Source organism: Saccostrea cucullata, unplaced genomic scaffold (genome assembly GCF_032062105.1).
Source record: "Saccostrea cucullata isolate Sc308-1 unplaced genomic scaffold, CSIRO_AGI_Scuc_v1 ctg746, whole genome shotgun sequence".
Taxonomy (NCBI): Eukaryota; Metazoa; Mollusca; class Bivalvia; order Ostreida; family Ostreidae; genus Saccostrea; species Saccostrea cuccullata.
In genome coordinates, this window is record NW_026938715.1 from 173,855 (window position 1) to 197,370 (window position 23,516).

The 23,516-nt window shown below is 34.3% G+C and overlaps 3 protein-coding genes and 1 non-coding gene across 4 annotated transcripts; 3 read left to right on the top strand and 1 right to left on the bottom strand.

Moving 5' to 3' along the window:
- The first annotated feature begins 408 nt into the window (after positions 1 to 408).
- Positions 409 to 7,231, top strand: LOC134251058 (BLOC-1-related complex subunit 6-like). The gene is made up of 7 exons (XM_062733423.1): positions 409 to 556; positions 4,122 to 4,982; positions 5,333 to 5,583; positions 6,122 to 6,205; positions 6,323 to 6,399; positions 6,630 to 6,718; positions 6,798 to 7,231. Exons 2-6 carry the CDS (start codon positions 4,256 to 4,258, stop codon positions 6,703 to 6,705), a joined length of 1,215 nt encoding a protein of 404 aa, XP_062589407.1. The 5' UTR covers positions 409 to 556; positions 4,122 to 4,255; the 3' UTR covers positions 6,706 to 6,718; positions 6,798 to 7,231.
- Trnas-gga (transfer RNA serine (anticodon GGA)) lies at positions 2,276 to 2,348 on the top strand. Its single transcript has one exon. It is a non-coding gene; the product is annotated as a tRNA-Ser (tRNA).
- Positions 7,232 to 12,221: 4,990 nt separating the features above from the next.
- LOC134251032 (U3 small nucleolar ribonucleoprotein protein IMP4-like) lies at positions 12,222 to 17,545 on the bottom strand. Its single transcript, XM_062733393.1, has 9 exons — positions 17,448 to 17,545; positions 16,585 to 16,693; positions 16,264 to 16,347; positions 16,072 to 16,181; positions 15,505 to 15,637; positions 14,461 to 14,615; positions 13,745 to 13,839; positions 13,030 to 13,106; positions 12,222 to 12,884 (listed from the first exon to the last, which is right to left on the bottom strand). The coding sequence occupies exons 1-9, from the start codon at positions 17,448 to 17,450 to the stop codon at positions 12,772 to 12,774; spliced, it is 879 nt and encodes a 292-aa protein (XP_062589377.1). The 5' UTR covers positions 17,451 to 17,545; the 3' UTR covers positions 12,222 to 12,771.
- A 303-nt stretch (positions 17,546 to 17,848) lies between these two features.
- Positions 17,849 to 22,722, top strand: LOC134251056 (pre-mRNA-splicing factor ISY1 homolog). Its single transcript, XM_062733421.1, has 10 exons — positions 17,849 to 17,882; positions 18,058 to 18,080; positions 19,036 to 19,090; positions 19,512 to 19,620; positions 19,919 to 20,031; positions 20,666 to 20,783; positions 21,216 to 21,338; positions 21,548 to 21,666; positions 21,990 to 22,082; positions 22,216 to 22,722. Exons 1-10 carry the CDS (start codon positions 17,880 to 17,882, stop codon positions 22,321 to 22,323), a joined length of 864 nt encoding a protein of 287 aa, XP_062589405.1. The 5' UTR covers positions 17,849 to 17,879; the 3' UTR covers positions 22,324 to 22,722.
- Positions 22,723 to 23,516: the final 794 nt, after the last annotated feature.

Sequence of the window (23,516 nt, forward strand, 5' to 3'; positions counted from 1 at the left end):
CCTAATATCTTCGAATATAGAGACTTTTTCAAGATAAGCTTCATTTTTGTTTCTAGAAATATTTTTATCTACAAAAAAAAATCTTTTCGTGTATTTTGACTGAGTAAATCGATGACCTAGCATCGTTTTAGATAACTCAAGCCCCTCTAGGGCTTGAGTAAAAATAGAGAGACCTAAATGAAAATTGTTTCAAATCAATTTTCTGAAAAAAGTTTTGATTTTTTTTTTTTGTAATAAAATTAGTCTATAGGATATTTTCTCACTTTCCATGATGCATGTATACATGTAAATACTCTTGAAAGGAAAAAGTAGGTCTTGTTGAAAATCCGGAATTAATTAGATTCCTGACCGATTGGGATTTTATCGTGTACGAACAACATCCTAAAAAGAATTGTTTACCTTTGCACCTTATCTGTTCACTGTTGCTTTGGATTTTCAACCGGAGATTAAACAAAATTAGCCAATTTAAGAATATAGATATATAACTGAGTCGACAAAGCTTTAGAGGTGTGTAAATTTTGGAGAATCATACAGTCGTTCGAATTTCCTCGTTAGAGTAAGTACTATCAATATCATGACTAGTCGAACCCTCAAACGGGGTAAACGGATGTTGGAAATCCGTACCCTCAAACGGGGGTACGGCGCATGCGCAGACACTCAAAAAGTGCCGTTTTTCACGGAAAAATGTGTGGTCCACAAAATATGCTCGTGCAAAGTGATGGATTATTTCGTAGCTCTGTATGTACTCAAATTTGATAGATAAAAGATGTTTAAAGAGATTGTGTTGCGAAAAAGTATATGTTAATTGCAAAAATCGAGACTTTTTCTCTCCCAAAGTTAGCGTATTCTGTGCCTTGACCTCCATGTTTGATACAACAGGATTTTTTATGCATAATTTAATAAAATGGATGAATAAACAAACAATGTTTTTTTTTTAAGTTAAACTACATACAATTCCGTTCCCCGGTATTACAAATTTTGTGTAATGAACATGTTATTTATTATTTTTCGACACTTTCTTCTGTACCCGTCCGAATTTCCCCTGTCTTGTAAACAAACTTTTGTGCTTCAGAAATGAGGTAAATAAAAACGAAAAGTAATTTATTATTTTTTTAAAATTGAAAACAAAGGTGTAGATGAATCATTTTTGCATGTTTGTGATTTTTTAAATATATATATATATTTTTTAAATAAGAAGAATTATCGTTCTTGAATTTCGTGCGTTGCATTAAGGGAAGGAAAACCCTTGTTTGGGGGTATACCCCCGTTTGAGGGTTCGACTAGACTGCTAAAAGCATCGTCGGAAACCCACGGGTGATCTTGTCTTTTACTTATATAATACTTTGATAAGTAAAAGACGAGATCACCCGTGGGTTTCCGACGATGGACTAAAAGTAGATACTATTACTTGACTTCAATATTACTGTATAATGATTGTTATTATCCATATATAATTTTGAAATTCATGACTAAATTTTGTGGCGTTAACTATCCTTTTTATGAAAAACCCCATTCCTATATATACAACTTGAATAACAAGATAATGGATTAATGCACAGGGGCCGGTAACATACTGTTTTTGATTTTACGTAATCACTATTATACAAAAAAGGATTTTTCTTTTTGTATACATAGATCTATAGTGATTACGGAAAATCAAATACAGTATTCAACATAATTAAGTGCATATCCAGAAGAAATCCCCAGCTTATTTGATTAAAAAATTTATATATATACAATACCCTTTACACAACTTTGATAATTTTATTGTAGATATATTATATTTATCTTTCCAAAATGATGCCTAATTCAATTATACTTAAATATTTTTAAAAACTCAAATAAATAAATAAATATAATATGTAATTTTTTTTTAAATTTTTTAAATTAATATTTTAAAATAATTAAAATTCTCCTGAATACTATTATAACAAAAAGCATGAAAAACTCTTACAGTTAGGAAAAACACTTCTTAAACAATTTTTTTCTTGCAACTCGATCTGCATTCATTTGTGGCAGTCAGGCGGGTTCAATCGCCGGTGGCCAGATAGCCTAGTTGGTAGAGCACCTGACCGGATTTTCAGGGGGCCCGGGTTCGAATCCCGGTCTGGTCCGCTGCATTTTCTCCTCTCCCTTTACGTTTGGTGCCGTGCCATGCCCTGGAATTGACATGTGAAAGACCTGTCAGGGATGCAGAGCCTAGGTTGGGGTCTTAGGAGGGCCAAGACCTTTAAGGAGGGAGGAATGTGGCGGTCAGCCGGGTTCGATCGCCGGTGGCCAGATAGCTCAGTTGGTAGAGCACCTGACCGGAGTTTCAGGGGGCCCGGGTTCGAATCCCGGTCTGGTCCGCTGCATTCTCTCTCCTGTTACACATTCATCCAGTGTATGCAGGCCTAAAATGTGAAGGATGGGGATTCCAGAATTTGTAAAGGGTAGAGTCTTTTTAGTTAGATGATACTAAGGATGGAGTTGGATGATATCAGGGGTGGAGACTCAAATTGCAATTCAGGATACGGGGGCGTAGCTCGACCTTCAGTTATAGTTAGTCAAAACTATTGGGCTGGGGGTCTGGGGGCTGTCTTAGGCCAAGGCAGGTCCAGGGCAGAGCCCGGGGTGGGGGGGGGGGTCATAGGGGCAAAGCCTTCCGACGAAAATTGCATTTGTTGGTTTTAGAATGTAAAAATGACACTTCTCCTGGACAGAAATTTTATAAAGTAACATACATGTATGTACATACTGTATTTCAAAGTATTCAATACAGTAAATAAAAATGTTTATTCAAACTAACACATTTTCAAAAAAAAAAAAATACATCTTATATTTATTTGTTTGTTTTTAATATTTAAGTATACCGTATATACTCGCCTATAAGTCGGTATTTTGGGAGTTAAAAATATTGGTCAAAAACTCTATGTCCGACTTATAGGCGAGTCATAAAGAGATTGGTATTTTTCTGGAGACTAAAAGGTAGGATTTTATTTGCATTCCGACGATTATCAAAGAAAATGTGTGGATATATATATAAGATAATTTATGTATTAACAGTATCATATATATAATGTACAAGTATTTGCATATTTTAATAATTTTCTTTGTATTTTAAGTGGCATTGCACCAAAATAACGTCAAAAAATACAACCGACTTATAGGCGGACCGACTTATAGGCGAGTATATACGGTAATTGAATTCGGCATCATTTTGGAAAGATAATTTATGAAAATAGTGAATAGTAGAAAACTAGCGTACTGTATAACAAAACAAGTGCCTGTGTTCTTGTGGTCCTTAAATTATTTTCCAAAAAAATACCTATAGGTTTTAGAACTACATAGAACTCAATCTCATGAATTTTGATCAAGAACCAGTTTCTGATCAAGAACCAGTACACTAATCTATAGCTTTATATAAATGATAATTAAAAACAATTAGGTTTTAAGAAATAAATTAAATATTTTCTGCGATGTAGACTTCATTAATGAATTATAGGAAGGGGAATGTTGCTGAAAAATCTAGTGAGGCAGTTCATTCATTGCCACAATGGAAGCTACATCCCTGGGATAATTCAAGATAGCATTTGCTTATCAGATCTGTCAATCAACTTCTAATTTTCTTACTGTCAGAATGCCACATTATGACAAAAAACAGCTTCAAATTTTTCTATTTTAGTGCTTTATTGTCATCGTTTTCTTTATCAAAGAATGAGACCTTTAGATGGCATAGGAATATATGTTTGTGCTTTTGATAAAAAAAAATTATTAGTATAAGATAACAAATGCTGTGTGAAAGGAAAACATCTAAACATATTGGTTAAAGATTTATGTCATCATTTTCATGAAATATTATCCTATAGTAAATCATGATTTATTGACAGATTTGAATAGGTTTTAGGGTCTTAAACTTAATGAAAGATAGGCAAAAAATTTACTGAGCCCCTAACTGACATTAGGGGCTCCACCCTTTGCACTAGTATTCTGCGACACTTCATGTTGGATCTACCATCCTCCGCATTCTACACCAAGCTGTTTATACATTGACTACATTATACATCCTAAGTTTATCAAAAGTTGTATTATGTAAATATATTCTGATATACAGCATGATGTCTCTGTACTCTTTGTAATAGATGTGAATTCAGCTGAAGAATCATCATCAAAAAAAGTTGAATAAGACAGAGGATTATTAGTCCAACACAACCAAATGAGATGGAAGAGGTAGTCTCCTAATTTTATACCCAGACGATGTTAGGCTAAAACAGGAATGGAAAATTCAACAGTGCCTGACCAACAACAGGCATATCATAGTGAAGATGCAAATCAAAACAGATCACAAAATGAATCAACAGAAATAAAGGAGTCAGGGGGACTGAAGGAATTCAGTTTACCAAAAAACAAGGAAATGGATGAACAGGAGAATAGACTCGATTCTGGAGATAATCCTCATGTGGAGGAGGAATATAATCCTCATGAGGCTGAAAAAGATAATCCTCACCAGGAGGGCGAGGAGGAGGATCGGGGTGGGGGGTCAGGTGAGTCAGAGGACAGCAGTGAGGGGACCGTGGTCACTAAAGTCAAGTACAGAACTTGGCAGAACACCAGCTCAGAAAGCTGGGAGTCTGGAAATCCTATATCACCAGTAGAGGCAGAGGAATTAGAAAAGGAGGCACAGGAAAGGCCAGGCCAAGAGGAGGGTGCAGAGGACGAGGCCTCCAGTGCCTCATTGCCTAGGCCAGAGAGTTTGAATCTACCAAGGCCACTGCAGCAGTATGAGAAGAAACGTAGTTGTAGTGATGGAGTGGCCATTGAGTGTTATAACCATTTAGCTAACATTCCAGGCAAGAAAGACTCTGAATTTGAAAATATTGAAGAGACAATGTTATCTAAGAGCATGCCACATGGAGTGGTTATGAAGAAGGGGGAGTTGTTTGAATTTGTGGCCGATGACCTGCAAGAGAAAATCCGACAAAGTAGCCCTCTACCTAAAACTGGTAATAAAATATATTCATCATTTCATCATTATATATATATACCAATCTTAAAAATTACATATGTATGTGCAATAACATATATATTCTTACTATAGAATTACATGGACTTAGGTACAGAAGTTTTTGGCTATGAATAAAGCTTAATGCATACATTTCTTGCTCTGCATGTAATAAATATGCCATGCTTATTATCATATTCCATTTGAGATATATGTTAACAATCAGTTAACATGTCAGTGCCAAGTGATAATTAAAGAATTGTGAAAACACAAATCAGTATAATTATCATAAATGTTTACCATGATTATATGCTTTCTAACCAAATATGTTCTCCATTTCTTCCCTATTAGAATCCAGTGGTTTAAGCAGTAGAACCTCTAGTTCAAGGAGTATTGCCAGCATTTCCAGTGGAAACTCTTCTGCCATGGGAACATCAATGACCTCTGAAATGTCAAGGTCACCGAGTACTCAGTTCCAAAACAGTCCTATAGACATTCCACCTATTGACCCCATGGCAGTGATGGAGCTGGAGATGGCAGCCAAACGGGTGGCAGATAATGTAGATCTTCTGATGGGGAACCTCAAGTCAAATCTTCACAAGGTAGGAAAGTCAGATAAGGCCAAATAAAAGCATGTGATTCCAGTTATGTGACCTCTAAAAATAGGGAAATCAGATAAAGAAAACAATGGTCTAAGAGCACATCAAAGGATAACATCAAATATTGGTCTGACTAAAGCCAGCCCCTTCTATTTCACTTCGTTTGTAGGGACCCTATGAACAGAGTGAAATAGTAGGGGGTTGTTTCAATCAGACTGAGTTAAATGTATGCATTAAGTCTAGGGATAATTGGGTAAAAGAATTGTAAGTTTCTCTTTTTCATATTTTTGCTACCCAAAGGTTTATGTACTTAATTTTACAAAATTAACTTGCAGAGTAAACGTGCAGGTTTGAAATCCTTTGTTATAAAAATGCTGTTACCACAGTTGTACCTTTCTAAGGAAAATTTTCATCTATAATATATGTTTTTACTTAATTTTTACGATTGTCAACCTTTACAAAGGTCACTATAGTTACTTACCAACCTGAAATATGAGCTGCATTTTCATGTTATTTACAGACATGTTCTCTCTCTTTTTAGATGTCGGCCATTACTGTCGGTTGTTTAGATGCCTACAAGAAATCTGTAGATGCCACTTGTGATTCTGTGGACAGCAGTATCAAGGTATCACCAATACTTCTCACAATTTTAAAAATTAATAGAATTACTTTTAGTCAGAATTTTCTAAGTGATGATGATCTGTAAAATTATGAGTCTGGTAATATATTTTTTTCATTTCAGTCAATGTATGCCCTGATGGCCAAATGTGAAGAACTGAGCAAAAGCATGCAGCCAGTGTACCAGCTAGCAAACCAAATGTATCCTTTCTATATAGTACATGTATCTGAAAGTGATATTATACTTCAGTAAAACTCTGTTATTATAGCAAAGTCTATATGTTTATATAATGAACACAGTAAAATATGCTTATAATGAAGTGCTAGGGACCAACAATTTTTTTTGGGGGGGGGGGGATATTTTTAGTACTTTTTTATTTAGATTTAATGATATTAATTTTATAAGATAAACTGCCTTAACTCTTATCTAGAAAAGAAATCAAGAGATTGCTGGACAGGTTCGAGTCCCAACTTTCGGAAAAAGCCTCTAAAACAAAGTCAGGATAATTCCGTTCAAAAGGAAAAAGCTTTCAAAACAAAATCAGGATAATTTAGATCAAAAGGAGAAAGCCTCAAAAACTAAATCAAGATAATTCAGTGAAAAAGCCTCCAAAACAAAATCAGGATAATTCAATTAAAAAGCTGCCAAAACAAAATCAGTATAATTCAGTGAAAAAGGAGGTTTTAAATCAGGATAATTTAGTTCAAAAGGAAAATTAAATGTACTTTCAGAATAATGTGTGCATGTCATGTGCATATTGCTAATGTATGTCTGGAAAACACATGCTTCTGAGTTCTGATAGTAAAAAAAGAAAACATATGTAACATTTTTTGTGTAAGATTTGATAGAATAATACTCCATATGATGACTTTAATACTGAAAAAATTTAAATGTATTATTTATTTCAATCACTAGCTGTGAAAGATATTTCATACAGGGTAATGTGCAATATCATTGAATTTCCCTTTCTCAGGATATTCAGAGAAAACGTTGATATTTTTGTCTAAATTAAGACAATAAATTTCTCCAAAATATTTGTAGTTATTTTGGATTTTCTATTAAATCTTAACAACTCTTCAATGTTTGTATTTGTACCTCTCTAACAATGTGACTAGGAGGATCAGTACATCTGGATTAGGGGTGAAAAATATTGTATACAGGATTATTTTTGACCCACTTTATTTTTGCCCTTTTAATCTTGCAAATAATTTTGCCACGTCTTAAATTCGCCCAGTCACAAATTTTGTCTTGATATGGTTATTTTTTATATAATATACTGTAAATCTGGAAATTTTTACGTCGATTTTATTTTGCAAATGACCACTGCTTTGTTTACATTTTTAGGTCACCTGAGTAAACTCAGGTGACCTATTGCTATCCGTTTTCGTCTGTCGTCATACGTCGTTCGTAAACTTTTGAACATTTTCAGCTTCTTCTCTGCAACCACTGAACCAATTTCAACCAAATTTGGCACAAAGCATCTATGGGTGAAGGGGAACAAAAATTGTGAATTTCATGATCCCCCCCCCCCCTGGGGCCTGAGGGGTGGGGCCAAAACCACTAAAATTAATGCAATCTTTAAAAATCTTCTTCTTTACTCCTGGACATCAAGCAGTCAAACTGTTTGCATGATTGTAATCAGCATTGAGTCCTCTACCAAAATTGTGAAATTCACGGCCCTGGGGTCAGGGGTTCTAGTGCTAAGGCAGGGCTAAATACGTATATAGTGAAAATGCATTATTTCTTTGAAAATCCTCTCTGCTCCTGGGTATTAAATAAACCAACTAAGTAGATAGTAATGATGAGCAAGAGTGCCTCTACCAAAATTGTGAATTTTATGGCCCCAGGGTCAGGGGTTCTGGTGTTAGTGCGGGGCTCTATTGATTATATACAGTGAAAATACATGATTTCTTTGAAAATCTTCTTCTCTGCCCCTGTGTATTAAATAAACTAACTAAGTGCATAGTTATGATGAGCAAGAGTGTCTTTATCAAAATTGTGAATTTTATGGCCCCAGGGTCAAGGGTTCTGGTGTAGGGGCGGGGGGGGGGGGGGGGGGGGGGGGGGGGGGGGGCTCTATTGATTATAGAGTGAAAATACACGAATTCTTTGAAAATCTTCTTCTGTGCTCCTAGGTATTAAATAAACCAACTAAGTGCATAGTTATGATAAACAAGAGTGCTTTTACCAAAATTGTGAATTTTATGGTCCCAGGGTGAAGGGTTCTGGTGTTGGGGGGGGGGCTCTATAGATTATATTGTAAAAATACATGAATTCTTTGAAAATCTTCTTCTCTGTTCCTATGTATTAAATAAAAAAACTAAGTGCATAGTTAAGATGAGCAAGAGTGCTTTTACCAAAATTGTGAATTTTATGGTCCCGGGGTCAGGGATTCTGGTGTTAGGGCGGGGCTCTATAGATTATATAGTAAAAATACATGAATTCTTTGAAAATCTTCTTCTTTGTTCCTAGGTATTAAATAACCTAACTAAGTGCATAAGTTATGATGAGCAAGAGTGCTTTTACCAAAATTGTGAATTTTATGGTCCCAGGGTCAGGGGTTCTGGTGTTGGGGGGGCTCTATTGATTATTGTGAAAATACATTAAGTCTTTGAAAATTTTCTCCTCTGTTTCTGGGTATGAAGCAGATGAACTACCTATATAGTTATGATGAGCAAGGGCCCTAATCTTGCAGAATTGTGAATTTCAAGGCCCCAGGGTCAGGGATGGGGGTTGGGCTCTACTTATATACTGAAAATGAATTGTTTGAAATCTGCTCCTTTGTATTTATAAAACATTCTTTTTTTTTGATAGGCAATTTTAAGGGTGCCTTTTTAAAATAAACCAAGGGTCAGGGGTTTATTTCACAGTGTTAGGGGCACTAATGATTATTGCTGAATATTACTGATTAGTTGGAATGCATTTTTGTTTCCCTACCTTGCATATGGGTATTCAGTACCCCTGCGAGGTGATCATGAATAATTCATGAATTTCCTTGAATTTTTCGTGAATTTTATTCATGAAATGTTCATGAAACATTCATGAAGATCCTATGAACTTATTATTGGACATTTTCAAATCAATAACCCAAGCTAAGCAACTGCTAAGTGTATCATGTGTATTGATATGATGATCAATGGTGCCTCTTTCAAAATTGTGAATGCCATATATAGCATCTGGCTTAAAACATGAATCAAATTCAATAACTGGAAAGTTGTTGCAGAATGCTCAGGTGACCTATAAGGCCCGTGGGCCTCTTGTCTTATTGGTAATTTATTTTTAAGAAAAATATTTTTGCGAATGCAATGAACTTGCAAATTTGCTAAAAATTTATCTACAGCAAAAATTTACGGTATTTTGAGAGAAGGAAACAAATCCAACATAGTTTCATTTTTTCTTTTGCTAAATCCAGTCTTTTAGCCAACGTGTAGATTGACTTAAAAAATTTATTAGGATGAATTGATTGTAAAAGATTATTTTACAAACTATTGTCCTAAAAAAATGCTGTTTTTATACCCCCCGCAAACGAAGTTTAGGGGGGGGTATATTGGAATCACCATGTCCGTCTGTCTGTCTGTCTGTAGACGAGATTTTGTCCGGACCATTACTCAGAAACTATTGGAAGGATTTGTCTGAAAATTTGTACACATATTATTCACCATATAAAGTTGTGCCTGAAAATTTCATCTTGATTCGATTATTACCGGTATTTTGAATTTTACAGGTGTTTTTTTCATTTTTATTTTGTGGTTTTGTCCGGACCGTTTCTCAGAAACTATTGCAAGGATTAATCCGAAAATTTGTACACTTATTATTCACCATATGAAGGTGTGCACCTTGAATTTTCAACTCTTTTTGTTAATTTTTTTGCATTTTACAGGTTTTATTTTTTATTTTAATTGACTTGTTCATTTTGGGCTCATGTATAAGGTTTGAGACATAGAATCTAGAATATCTGTACAAAAATACTACAGCTTAAAACTACTCATAAAAACTTAAAAAAAAGAAACATCATCAAGTGTTAAAAACAGTTTTTACATTGCACAGAAGATATGTAATTTCATTTGTCTCTTGGGAATAATGACTGGACATGCATCCAGTTAAAGATAAATTAATGAGTTTGGTGTTGGAAGTTGTTAAGGCATATCTCTTATCAAGCGTGTGTGTTATCTAATCTCCAGGGAATAAGGCACAAGAATTAAAGATCTCTCTTCTTTTATTCTCTTAATTGTAATTTATTGTCTGTCAAAGCACTTCATTACTGGATGACCAGCTCTTTATTTTCAAAATGAATTTGATATAAAGTTATCAAGATTAATTTGATTTTGTATAATGTTTTTTTTTCAACAATCAGTTTGCAGAGTGACATAACACATAATTGCAGTATATTTTTTTAATGCAGAAATAAAAAAAAATAAAATTAAAAAATAAAAAAAAAATGTTACAATGGAATTACAATATATTAGTATTGATGTTTCATTTGGTTGCACCTTTGTTTCATTCATTAAGAAACATAATGAGCAACTAGAGCAAAGCTCGTTGCAAAGCAACGAGTAGGTCTTCCGTCCGGTTTTGACCGGAAGTGCCGGAAGTGACATCAAAAAAGAAAGCAATGAGCAATGTCGTCTCCAGTGACTATATAATTTCAATTTTGCATCCAAAACCTTCAAAATTAGCTATTTTTGGCTACTTCCGGTTTGACCAGAAATGACGCTGACGGACGAAAAATTAATTTTTATGCTCCCAGAGACATGTGTTATCCAAAAACTTGTCAAGAACGGCAAAAATACGCGTTTTCCAACTACTTCCGGTTTCGCCGGAAGTGACGACGCCGGACGTATTTTGACGACTGCAGTAGATAAAGCTTGACATTTTGAACAACTTTGCTTCTTTGACGTATTACAAATTCTCAAGACTTTTTGAGATATAAGGAAAAAACTTTCGGCCCCTCTAGGCCCTTCATTTTAGGGGCCAGCCCCTTTTGCAATATATCATTTGAAAGATCTTGGAATTCTACACTTCTTTTGTTCTATATATTTTAACAAAATGTTTCCAGGTAAAAAGATATCGTAGAAAAGGTGTTCAAAAATTTGAAATTCGCGATACGACTATTTTCGGGCCATAGCGAGCGCCGACGTACGTCACTTCCGATAAAAATGAAATACGTTATACATATCTATAGACTTTGGTCTATCATACCTGAAAGTTTCATGTTTCTATCTTAAGCCATTATTGAGAAAGTCTGGAGACAACATGACCCTTCAAAAATCATAAAATCGACAATATCTCCTAACCGGAAGTGACGTCATCAAATCGAAAAAAAATGCATGAGGTTCAAGTAATGCTATATAAGTCCTGAAAGTTTCATGGAAATCCATCGAGCCGTTTTCGAGAAATCGCGTGCACAAAATCGGTAAGAAAAAAAAGAATAATAATAATAAAAGTGAAAAAGAAACCTAAGAATAACAAGAAGGTCTTCCGCTGAAGACGGAAGACCTTAATTATATTTCACTGCAAATTTTTGTAAGTAAATTGTGAACACCTCTAGATCCATAAAGTATTTGTGAATTGGCACCTTCTCTGAAAAACCCAGCGGGGGGTATTTGTCCCTATTGGACAGTTCTAGTTAGAATTTAATTTTTTTTTCATTCTTCAGACACACAAATCACAAATGCAAACAATTGCAGTTACATACAAGACAAGTAAAAATGTGTGTAAAATTTTTTAAGAGATTAAGGAAAGACAGAAAAGAAAGAGTGGGAGGGAACAATATTTAGAAATTATGCTGAGTAGAACAAAAGCCAGACCAATCTGTCAATAACCATGATAACTATCCCGACAGATTTCTTTGCTAGCAAATACCGGTATTGACTTTTGTTTGTATGCTAGCTACCAAGGAAAAATGCATATAAATTTACTTGTACATCTGGCTGAAAAACAGATCTACATTGTATGTAAGCATAACTCAAAGACGTCATTTCATAATTTTAAAGGTGACAAAGAATTAAAAACAACTCTATAATAAAAGATATTTTACTTTATTTCAATTGCTATAAAAATAAGCAAAGAGCGCTGTCAGATTATGAAACATTTTTCATAAAACTGCAGCAGTACACCATATTTTATACAGAATTTCAACTTTTTCTATGCAAGAAGTCATTTTTTACCAGTAGTTTAATGTACACTGTACAAGAAGCATTTGTTTACAATGAGACAATTTTTTAAATCCATTACTCTCAGCACCAGATTTACATACATGTACATGAACAGGTAATTCATGATTTTAAAGCATAGAAAGTTTTAGAATTTATATTTCTTTAAAAAAAAATATATTTTTCTCAAATTTTTACATCACTTCATTGGCTTTAAAACTGCAGTGTATTTTTATGGATTGGAAAGAATGACTGTTTCTCTTCAATTGATTCCATTATTGTGGATATTAATTGGTAACTAATTCTTTACAACTCAGATCTTTCAATTTAAGACTGGTATTTTTTAAACAGTTGATCAATTTCATTTGAATCTCTTTCCATATTCACTGTATGAGATGTACCATAATAAATATTTCTTCTCTAGCTGTCTGTCAAAAATTTCCGTTTTCGAGTCGTATTCATGTAAGGCCTGTACACCCATTCAGTGTCTGCTGTGTCTGCATTTTCTATGGTTCCCAGAATTATCTGGTAAACTGAAAAAAAAAATAAAAAGAGAAACCTGAATAGAACTGCATTACTAAGTTCCCAAATACAAAAGATAAACAAGAAAAGTGCAAGTAAAATATTGATGTTATAACAATAATTTCCAAATCTACAATACAGTATTGAATTAATTACCTTTCATTTCAAATCTTGGTCCAACTTCTTGGAGTTCTATATCTCTCCCTTTCTCTGTCTTTTTGTAGATGTGATGCCTGAAAAAGTGAATGACAACATTGTAAATGTGAAAATACATTAACCTAAAGATATTAAAGTTTGAAGGTTTTAGGGTCATCCAAAGGATCAAAAGATCCACAATTTTCAAAGTACTGAGACTGTAGAAAGATCAGTTATTCCCTATTTTGCATTGACTTATTTATTGCAGCCATGGCATGAACCCATGGCCTTCTGAGCAGGAACTCTACAGTGAGGGTCTAACCTATGTAGGCTGAGACATATACTTAACAAGAGATGTTTGTAAAACACTTATCCCCCCTCCCCCAAATAACTGAAATTTTTCTGTGACCAAGGGGCATAAATCTGTCCAAATAGCTTGATTGTATCCAAAACAGAACCTGACCTAGATATTCTCATAATAATTCTGTATAAAAATTTCATATCAATACGTGAAACCTCGGCGAAGAAAATGAACGTAAACTGATGGTGGACCGACCGCCTGACAGACAGCAGCAAAATATTATGCCCTCCCTTCTTCAAAGGGGAGCATAAAAAATTGTGAGCTAATGAATATCACACAGACTTTGAAGACATATACACAGAACTGATTATGTATCATTTCTTACCCTGTGCATAAATTTATACATGGGCATAATGGATTTCAATCACTTCTCACCTGAATGAAATGAAGTCCTCATCGTTAGCAAAGGTAATAACTCGTTTACTTTCTTCTTTAGGGACAGGAAACAAGTATTTCAGAATACTTTTCACCTGTAAAATTAAAATGCATCATAATTGCCATTTAGTTATGAAATATTTGACCTTAAATATCATTTATTCATTATTTGGTCTCGCAAGGCAAACACGTATATTAGATGAGTGATAATACAGTAACTGTAACACAATTCTATGGCTTTACTTTTTATATATTCAATCCTTTTAAAAAAAAGTTCTTTTAATCTTGTGGAGCATCCATTGACCAATATTTTAAATTACATGTAAGAATTATTAAAATACTGTTGATAATAAGAAAACCTGACTAAACCTTTTCCAAAGCCTTGAGTAGAGGTTGTGGAAGATGACTTACCCTGTTCATAGAGCCTTGAGGAGAAGTTGTGGAAGATGACTTACCCTGTTTCCAAGCCTTGAGGAGAAGTTGTGGAAGATGACTTACCCTGTTCACAGAGCCTTGAGGAGAAGTTGTGGAAGATGACTTACCCTGTTTCCAAGCTTTGAGGAGAAGTTGTGGAAGATGACTTACCCTGTTCACAGAGCCTTGAGGAGAAGTTGTGGAAGATGACTTACCCTGTTTCCAAGCCTTGAGGAGAAGTTGTGGAAGATGACTTACCCTGTTCACAGAGCCTTGAGGAGAAGTTGTGGAAGATGACTTACCCTGTTCCCTAGCCTTGAGGAGAAGTTGTGGAAGATGAGATGAGGATATTGTTCAGACATAGTTCCCACATCAGGAATATCATGTCTCATTACCACATTAGACAAGGTAAAATAAGCTGTGGGTCCAAAGGGGAGGTGACACACAATCAGGCCATCTAAAGAAAGACAAAAGTAAGGGTGCATTATACTCAGATTCTAGTGAACTTGGGGACAATTTACACATGCACATGTACCTCACACAGTTGAACTTTGCTATCTCAAATATTTTGATAGGGTTGGAAGTGAGTCCCAAAGTTTTTTTTTTCCTTATATACTAGCATTAATTCTCAATGACTCAAACCATTGGAAATTTTAAACTATTTTGGTCCCATGGTCCCAAGTTTGAGATAACAAGGTTTGACTGTAGATCAAGACAAACACATGTTGTGGAAGTCATCTCATATTATGATGAGTATTCGTCAAGTTTAGCCATAGACCCTTTTCCTATGACATATTTTGTATAGGAGTTATTCCCCTTAGCCTCCTTATTGTAGGGCAACATATCCAGATCCCTTCATTATTCAACCAATTTCAATTTGTTATACTGGTTACTGAGGTAAAGATAACACTATTTTTCTTATGAATATACGTTTGTCAAAGCCTCTATTAATTCATAATTTTAAGATTGTAAATATTTCCCCCCATATATTTTTTGCATGCATGTTTAAAATTGGTTGCTCAAAGAGGTAAATTCACTACTTTGCCCTACAAGATGGCGGCCAAGGGGAATAACTCCTAGGGAAAATATGTCGTAGGAAAAGAGTCTATTTTGGTGCAGCTTGACTCTTATAGTAAGATTTTGAAATTTGTTCTAATTGTTTAGTTTACAGGATCCTAAAATTCTGAAAACAGTTCAAAACATTAAATATTTTTATATTAATTACCAGAATTTGAAATGCAAATAAATTCAATTTTGACATCATTCATTTGGCAATGCATTTCAGGTCCTCTTAAGCAGAATTGCCTTCAATAAACACGGATTCCACAAGACTTAAATTCACTCACCAGGCACACCTCTGTGTTCATGGAGTAAGATGAGATCTGATACATCATTTGACCTGCAGGCTTCCACCAGCTGCTTCATTTCATAGTTACCACGATTTATTCTCTGACTGTTTGGGAAAATCAATCGCACTTCCTGTAAGGAGAGAACAATTTTGTATAAATCCTAGTCTAAGGATATTTCTTTAATTTAAACAAATGATTCCTTTGTGAACTTGATCAAATTTTCACCTTGCATACAACAATTGTGATGTTTTATGGTACTGCTGTATGCATCATACCAGTTGTCACATTTTAATGCTAGATGCATGGTTTGATAAATGGAAATATCATTCTAGATTTTTTTTTTGGTAAAACAATGTGTATACACATTGGGAAAAGTTGTTTCTTTGGCTGATTTTTAAGTAAAGTACATTTATCTGATTACAATATTCTTTTTTACTTGTTTTATTGAGTCTTATTTTTGTGGCCATGTAAAAACATGACACAAGTATAAAAAGATAAGAAAACAACACAAATCTCACAGGTATGTGGAAAGAGATTAATAAACTTCAAAAGTTGGAAGTTAACCTTGGCAAACTGTTTGAGTTTAGAGCTAGGGTCCCTGGAAGTGGTGATCATTATTTTGGGATCCTCCACACCAGCCCATTTGTACTCATCATCCACATGGTTCACAATGCCTGCAAAAGAGATTTATCCATAACTACTTCATTATGCAAAAAAGATGAGCTGGGAATTTAATGATGAAAGATGGATACCAACCCTCTGCTCCTGGGCCTTCCCAGTCCAATGTCTTCTGGATATCAATAGCATCCTTCCGTAAGTCTGATGGAATCTCTTTGTTTTCTGAAATATTAAACAAAAATATTTTAAAGATGACATTTGCTAAATGTACATGCAGTTTACTGTTATTTTGCTTTTTAAAGAAGTATGAAATGTTATTTATACATATATACATGATTTTTTTACATTTCTTGGAGGACATGTATTTATGGTTTTCTTAATAAATGAAAATAACAAAAATAAATCCCTACAAAAATTACAAATTTTACACTTATTTTACAGTATTCTCCCATGCTTTACCATCAAGAACCTTTGCAAGTCGTTGTTTCTTTTCTAGGATGGTCTTGTCTCTGTCTTCAATAGTCTTCCTATACAGGTACTCTCTCCGTAGACGAGCTTGTCTTCTTAACTAAAATATTATTTATTAAATTTGAAATAAAATTTAAATGTTTTTAGTTTGATGAAGCTGAAAATTTTAATTTCTAATCACTCAGCTGGTTCATATAAGTCCTAAAACAATTAATATATCCTCAAAGTTAATATCATTAAGATATTTTTAGCTAAATGTATCTGGGAACTTAAGCTATTGAAGGTAGCTTCATTTCCCCTCTTCATGGACAGAACTAATAAATGATTTCATAGGGGCTTGTCTTGCAGATTATACTGCTAAAAATAAAATGACTAATAAACATGATAAATTGTTTGTAAAAAGGAAAGAGTTAATCTCAGTGTCTCATCCAGATATCTGACTTCTCAAGACCATCCTTTATTAGCCTTTTAGCTTTATTCAAGGTTCAATGCATTTTGCACATATTTTACCTTAGCATATATACCTCCTTTTCATTGTTATTGTGATATTTCAAGTCATTCAAGTAAATTTTATTTATAGTCGGCACATATATACAGTTCAACAGAAATAACATGAGCTGTGGTTAGCTGCAGATCTGTAGGGTTATGGTTATATAAATTGTGTCTTTGACCATAACATCACAGTAAAATATATGAAACCATAAACCTACAGATCTGCAGCAATGGTAATCTCTTTAACCGACATTAAAGAGTAAAACTCTACTTTTATAAGAATCTAAACGTGATGATACAAACACTTCGTCATTTTGTCTACTTTTAAAAAACACTATACGACAAGCTGACACGAATCTTACCATTGTTGGTTCAAGAATAATCACACATTGTGCATTTTAAAAAGACATCAAAGATCAACACAACGTGTTCAACAAGAGGAAATGAATGTCGCATGCTAAACTCGGAGTATGGATCGTCAATGTTTCACATTCCGGATAAAGGCTGCAGGAAATTAAATAAGGTTTTTATCAGCCATCTAAACTAATAAAAGATCGTTCTCAGTAAAGACAATTAATATATATCTGTTGGGTTTATGTGATTCATCATATAGAATTAAAAATGAATATAATTTTGTAAATGATGAATACGGATAAATTCCGGTTCTGCAACTTATTTTGATTTAACTTTATCCGGTAGCGAAACGTGAAAGACGTACAAAGCACGAACAATGTTCTTTTTTGTGAGAAATGGATAATATATTGCTTCATATGATCATAGAATAGATACAAACCATGGTAAGATGGATAGCGATTAATTTACGTTATCAAAATTTTGATTTGTTGTGTGTTATTTCACTTTAATTCAATTTAACAAATAAATTGCAAAAAGGGAAACTTTTAAATCCTCTTATTGTTTTGATGCAGCAAGTATATTAGGTACAGATGTATAACGGGCATTTTATATTTGCAGGCTAGAAATAGTGAGAAGGCCATGTAAGTATAGACAATATACACAATATGTATATAAACAGGAAGCACAGTGGCTTGCTCTTTACAAAAAACAAACAAACAAACAAAAACAAAAAGAAACATACCTTTTATATAAAATATATCTTAATATGTTGGCAGTGCAACTGTTAGGACAAGCGCATATATCTATTCAGTTTTATTTTAGATAATGCTTGTCAAATCGCACGTGACATTAGCTACATCTAGACGTCATTTGTATAATTACCAAATCAAAGTTTGAATAGTGCCAATTTTAATAAAGAAACACATAATCTACTATGTATCTGCTATATATACATTAAAATCAAGGTTTTTTTTGATTGACTTACCGTGAGAACATAGTTTGCAGCGAGATGCATTTTGCCAAGGATTATGAGACCACAGGTATTTGCGGGAAAAAAATCATTTGGTTCAATGTGCAAAGTTTTAATTTTGTCCCCTCCCAGGGGTTGTTTTAGGAGCTCGCAGTGACAAGCCCTGATTGCTGCACTCACTAAAAATCTATTATATTACCCAAAAAATTAATATTTACACTCTGGAATGAAGGGAAGTAATGCTAAAAACTCATTGTAGTATTTGAAACAAGGTCCCCCCACCCCACTTCTCCTTGAGTGGCATGAAGCCACTAGGACCGAACATGCAATCATGCAATCAGGGCAAAGACAGCTGTTTCCCACCCCCAAACTGCTGTAGCACTAAACTATTTGTGCACTGACAATTAAATCTGCCTAACTGCTACATCCCTTTCAAATGTTTAATTCCTGAATATACCAACCTAGTTTCTTCTCTGGCAGGTGTAGGCACCAAATTACTGGGTATTCAGAACAAAGCTTTTTAAAACTTTATAACAGATAAATGGAAGTATAATAATAACAAAACAAAATCAAGCACCCCAAACACTTTGTTATAAGCAAGTTTAACTATATTTTGTTTATTTTAGGACCACCTTGGCCAGGTGGAGGGCTGCTCATCTGGAAGACAAGTCAAAAGAACAGGTAACATAAATCATGCTTCATTGATCTGAAGTATGCAAGGCTGAATAAGAACTGAGTTCTGTACTGATTCCCCACAGAACCCAGAGGCTTTGTCATGCTTTCTACACAGTATCGAGGCTTTGTGATTAATTATCTCCACAAGCAATATTTGACATTGTGAAAACTTTTTTGACATTGTAAACTTGTAACTTAGTTTTAAATTGAAATAAAATGAGGATACTCTTATACTGCTTTCAATGAACATAGCATGAACTTAGAAATTTTGAGCAATCGCAAGTGCCAATCTCTACACTGCTCTAGGTTGTAACAGTCCTGTAGAGTAGAAGGCATATGTAAAATTCATTTTTGTAAACTGAATTGCCTTTTAAACATTTTAAAAGCAGTTTCAGTTAAATAAAAGAGAGGAATATATATATATTAGGAAAGAAGGCCATACCTTGCTACAGAATGTGATGACTTGAAGAAGGCTGAGAAATGGAGGAGACAAATCATCGGGGAAATCTCAAGGAAGATGGCCCAGATTCAGAATGGTATGTAAAACGTTTATCAGAACAAATCAGTAGGCAAATCACTAGGGATATGGAACTTTATAAAAAAAAAATTAAGCTTTTTCTCTGTAATGCAAAATTAATTTCAACCAGTGATGATATTTGAAGCATTTATGGATAGAGGGTGCATGCATAAGCATGTTAATTTTATGGCTCTATTTCCAGATATTAGACTTTTTTCCTGCAATTGCTTGCTTTAACATCTGTATCCAGACAAGTTTTGTTCTATGTTAAGTACGATATTTTTACTGCCTACAATGTTACCACTTTTACTTTATAGCTGGTCTTGGAGAATTTAAACTGAGAGATCTGAACGATGAAATCAACAAACTTCTACGTGAAAAGGGACACTGGGATGACCAGATAAAGGCACTAGGTGGACCTGATTACAAGGTATTAGTTACTGTATAAAATCTCTGTGTAAGGGCGCACCAAAAAATTTGTTGTTCGTCATACCCGCGAGCTCGTATTTAAACAAAAGTATACAAATAATATTAATTTAAAATTCCCGCACCATGGGAATTTTGTGCTGTTTTCTGTTCTATTACCGCTCTATTCATCGTACTTTTAATCTACTTACTCTGAAAATCAGAAAAAATATAAAAGTTTTTCACTCCCCGCCTATAAATTTTGCCTACCAAAAAGTAATATTATTATTATTGAACCGCTAGCCCGCTTGTACTTTTTTTCATCAAATGTCCTACGAACAAGAAATTAAATTGGCGTGGCCTAAAGAAAGCAGTTGATCACAGCAATACTCCTCATTTTGTTGGTCATTGTTCATTGCATTCACTTAAAAAGAAATCAGAAGCTTTAACTTTTCCACTTTAGATTTACATGTTTTAAAGTCATTTCAAAGGAGATCCAGTTGTGAAATGGTAATTAGGAGAAATAGATTCACCGTAAAATAGTGGTATAGGTTGCTGAACTATGCAAATGAATGAAATGTCTAGTAGGGATATATACATTTTTTTAATTCACACTTTGCTTAATGAGAGTTTCATGTGATAATTTTGCTTTTGAATAGAGAGTTGGACCTAAGATGCTGGACAAAGAAGGCAAGGAAGTCCCAGGAAACAAGGGCTACAAGTATTTTGGTGCCACGCGAGATCTGCCGGGGGTCAGGGAGTTGTTTGAACAAGAGCGTAAGTACGAACTCTGAAGAGTAATAGTATAAGGAGGCCTTTAAAGGAAAAAAGTAGTGTAAAGAGGCCTTTGAAGGATGTAGTTAACTTTGTGTTAGATTATTCTTTTGAACAATGAAAATTACTTCAAAATTTTTTTTGTAATTGTAATTGCTCTTTGAAATGCAAAATCCTTTTGAATCAGATTTTCACGAGCAGTTGTTCTTGCATAATAATGTGAAAATAAAGTTCTCAAGGAGGAAAATGGATTTACTTTTAATAGCAATGTAAATGTTTCTCTAGATACAAGATTAAGTTACATGTATCTGATTATGAATTTACATGTACCTGGTTTTTTTTTCTATTTAAAGAAAATATGCAAAGGCTTGCTCAAAGAAACACACAATATTGTGATTTTGTTTACAGAGCTACATTTATAATTCAATTTTACAGCTCCTCCCCTCCTCAGAAAAACCAGAGGTGAGCTGATGAAAAATATTGACGCTGATTACTATGGTTACAGAGATGAGGACGATGGTCGTATTCTTCCCCTGGAACAGGAAATGGAGAAAAAAGGTTTTAAAATCAGCAGTGTTGCTTAATATCATATTTATAATCATTAAAGATCTCAATATGAATATTATTTCTAAACTGTTTAGCTTACATGAAATTTTTAGATGAACAAAACAAAATAAAATGAGTATCGCTTATAAAAAATTCAGTTTCAATATATTTTTGTCAGTGTACGATTTGACAGATTTATAATTGTAATGCATTTTTTTTAGTAATGGCCCAGAAAATAAGAGAATGGAAAGAAAAAAAGGAATCTGTCAGCCGAGGGGAAACTCAGGAGGAGAAGGAAATGGAGACAGAAGAGGAGGAACCACTGTACCAGAAAGAAGAGGTTTGTTAAGGTTCATTGATACTCTGATAAGAGAGATAACTCTTAATGACATAAATGTCTATTATTCCTTTATGGTTTTGCCAAGTTGAAGTGTCTTTTTTGTCCAATTTTGCTCCACAAGTTATGCTATAATTGTTTGTATTTTACTTATAGAATACATTTCTTTTGGAAAATCATTAAGGTTCAAGCAAAATTTTATATGAATGAGCAGAGTGTTTATGAACCTTAATTTGATATGATGACGAGCATGAAAATATTTTTTTGCCACCTGTAATTAGTTGTAGGAAATATTTCCGACCATTATATTTTCCCTTGTTTTGCAGTATGTGGATGAAGTAATTGCAGAACCAGAAGAAGAGAAAGCAACAGAGGAAGAACATTTTATTGCCCATGTACCTGTCCCCTCCCAGAAAGAGGTAAGATAATGAAGGCAACAAGTTCTAATTTCAGATCTGAGTCTAGCATTTTCTAAACAATAGAGTTAATGCTTTGAAAAGTATGCATACTTGGTTTTTCGTTTGCTAATATTTCATTTATTTTGTTTTGTAGATTGAAGAGGCGCTCATACAGAGAAAGAAGATGGAGCTGTTACAGAAATATGTCAGTGATGACCTTCAGGCAGAGGAGGAGGAGTCAAAGAAAATGCTGGGCTTATGATTGGTGGACCAAAAAAAAGACTTATTTCTATTGGTTGAATTGTCAACCAATCTCTGAATAGTGTTCTCAAATTGAAACCTTGCTGGGCAGCAATATAACAAAGTGCTTGTTTTTGACTAATTTGAATCTGGACAACTATTGAAAAATATTCCACTGGTGTAGAAAACAATTTGTCTGAACCATATGTGTAGTTCATACTCTATATGATCTTAAGTACCAGAAACCTGGCAAATTAATACAAAAGAGTGGGATTTAATATCACTGTACATATCATCAATCAGCAGAATAGAAGGAATATACTTGTATAACATACACATCTCATTTTTCATGCATTTTGTACCTTGTACAATTTTATTGTATATACAATGCATATTTTCATAAAACTATCTTCAAATAAAATTTCTTTGTTTTATTTTATGCAATGACTTGTGAAAAAAGTGCAAATTTAGTTTAAATGCATTTTACCTCTCCTGAATGAAGTTGATATGAGCTTTTGCTATAACCCTGGCATCAGCACTAGACCCATGGCCAGTTAAAGTTGTGCCAGGTGGTATACATAATATACATGTAGTATATTATGGAGAGAATTTTAATACCTTCGTAATCGAAGATGTGGGGCTATATAGTTTTTGCCCTGTCTGTCCACAATATATAGTTTTTGAACCCCCCCCCCCCCCTTGTCTGTCTATTTGTCAAAAATATTAACCTTGCTCATAACATTTGAGTGGGAGGGCTAAAAATTTTCTATCTCACAGGTGTATTTCTTGTGATGACCTTTCTTTGAGTACCACCAATTTGACCTCGGTATTAAAGTTTGACTTTTACAAAAAAATATCAGACTTTCACCAGTTGGTCATAAGTTTTGAACAATAGGTGCAAGGGCTTCTCATACTTCCCATGTATTATATTCATTGTGACAAGGCTTTTCAGTGGGTGTAAATATTTTTGACCTTGGAGTTTGACCCACTTAAGGACGCTCTAAACACTGCACACTAAAGACCTGTATTTATTGTGTGTCGGTCAGCCTGGTTCGATCGCCGGTGGCTAGATAGCTCAGTTGACCAGAGTTTCAAGGGGCCCGGGTTCAAATCCCGGTCTGATCCGCTGCATTTTCTCCTTTCCTGTTACATTTGGTGCCTTGACCAGGATTTGACAGGTGAAAGACCTGCGAGGGATGAGCCTGGGTTGGGGTC

What these genes read in the sequence shown, in the direction of transcription:
- LOC134251056 (XM_062733421.1), top strand. An exon ending in TAGGTGGACCTGATTACAAG is followed by an intron (nt 20,032 to 20,665) that starts GTATTAGTTACT and finishes GCTTTTGAATAG; the next exon opens with AGAGTTGGACCTAAGATGCT. An exon ending in GGAGTTGTTTGAACAAGAGC is followed by an intron (nt 20,784 to 21,215) that starts GTAAGTACGAAC and finishes TCAATTTTACAG; the next exon opens with CTCCTCCCCTCCTCAGAAAA.
- LOC134251058 (XM_062733423.1), top strand. Translation starts at nt 4,256, where the DNA reads ATGGAAAATTCAACAGTGCCTGACCAACAACAGGCATATCATAGTGAA. An exon ending in TCAAGTCAAATCTTCACAAG is followed by an intron (nt 5,584 to 6,121) that starts GTAGGAAAGTCA and finishes CTCTCTTTTTAG; the next exon opens with ATGTCGGCCATTACTGTCGG. An exon ending in CTGTGGACAGCAGTATCAAG is followed by an intron (nt 6,206 to 6,322) that starts GTATCACCAATA and finishes TTTTCATTTCAG; the next exon opens with TCAATGTATGCCCTGATGGC.
- LOC134251032 (XM_062733393.1), bottom strand. An exon ending in TGAACACAGAGGTGTGCCTG is followed by an intron (nt 14,616 to 15,504) that starts GTGAGTGAATTT and finishes GTCTTTCTTTAG; the next exon opens with ATGGCCTGATTGTGTGTCAC. An exon ending in CCTCAAGGCTAGGGAACAGG is followed by an intron (nt 13,840 to 14,460) that starts GTAAGTCATCTT and finishes TTAATTTTACAG; the next exon opens with GTGAAAAGTATTCTGAAATA.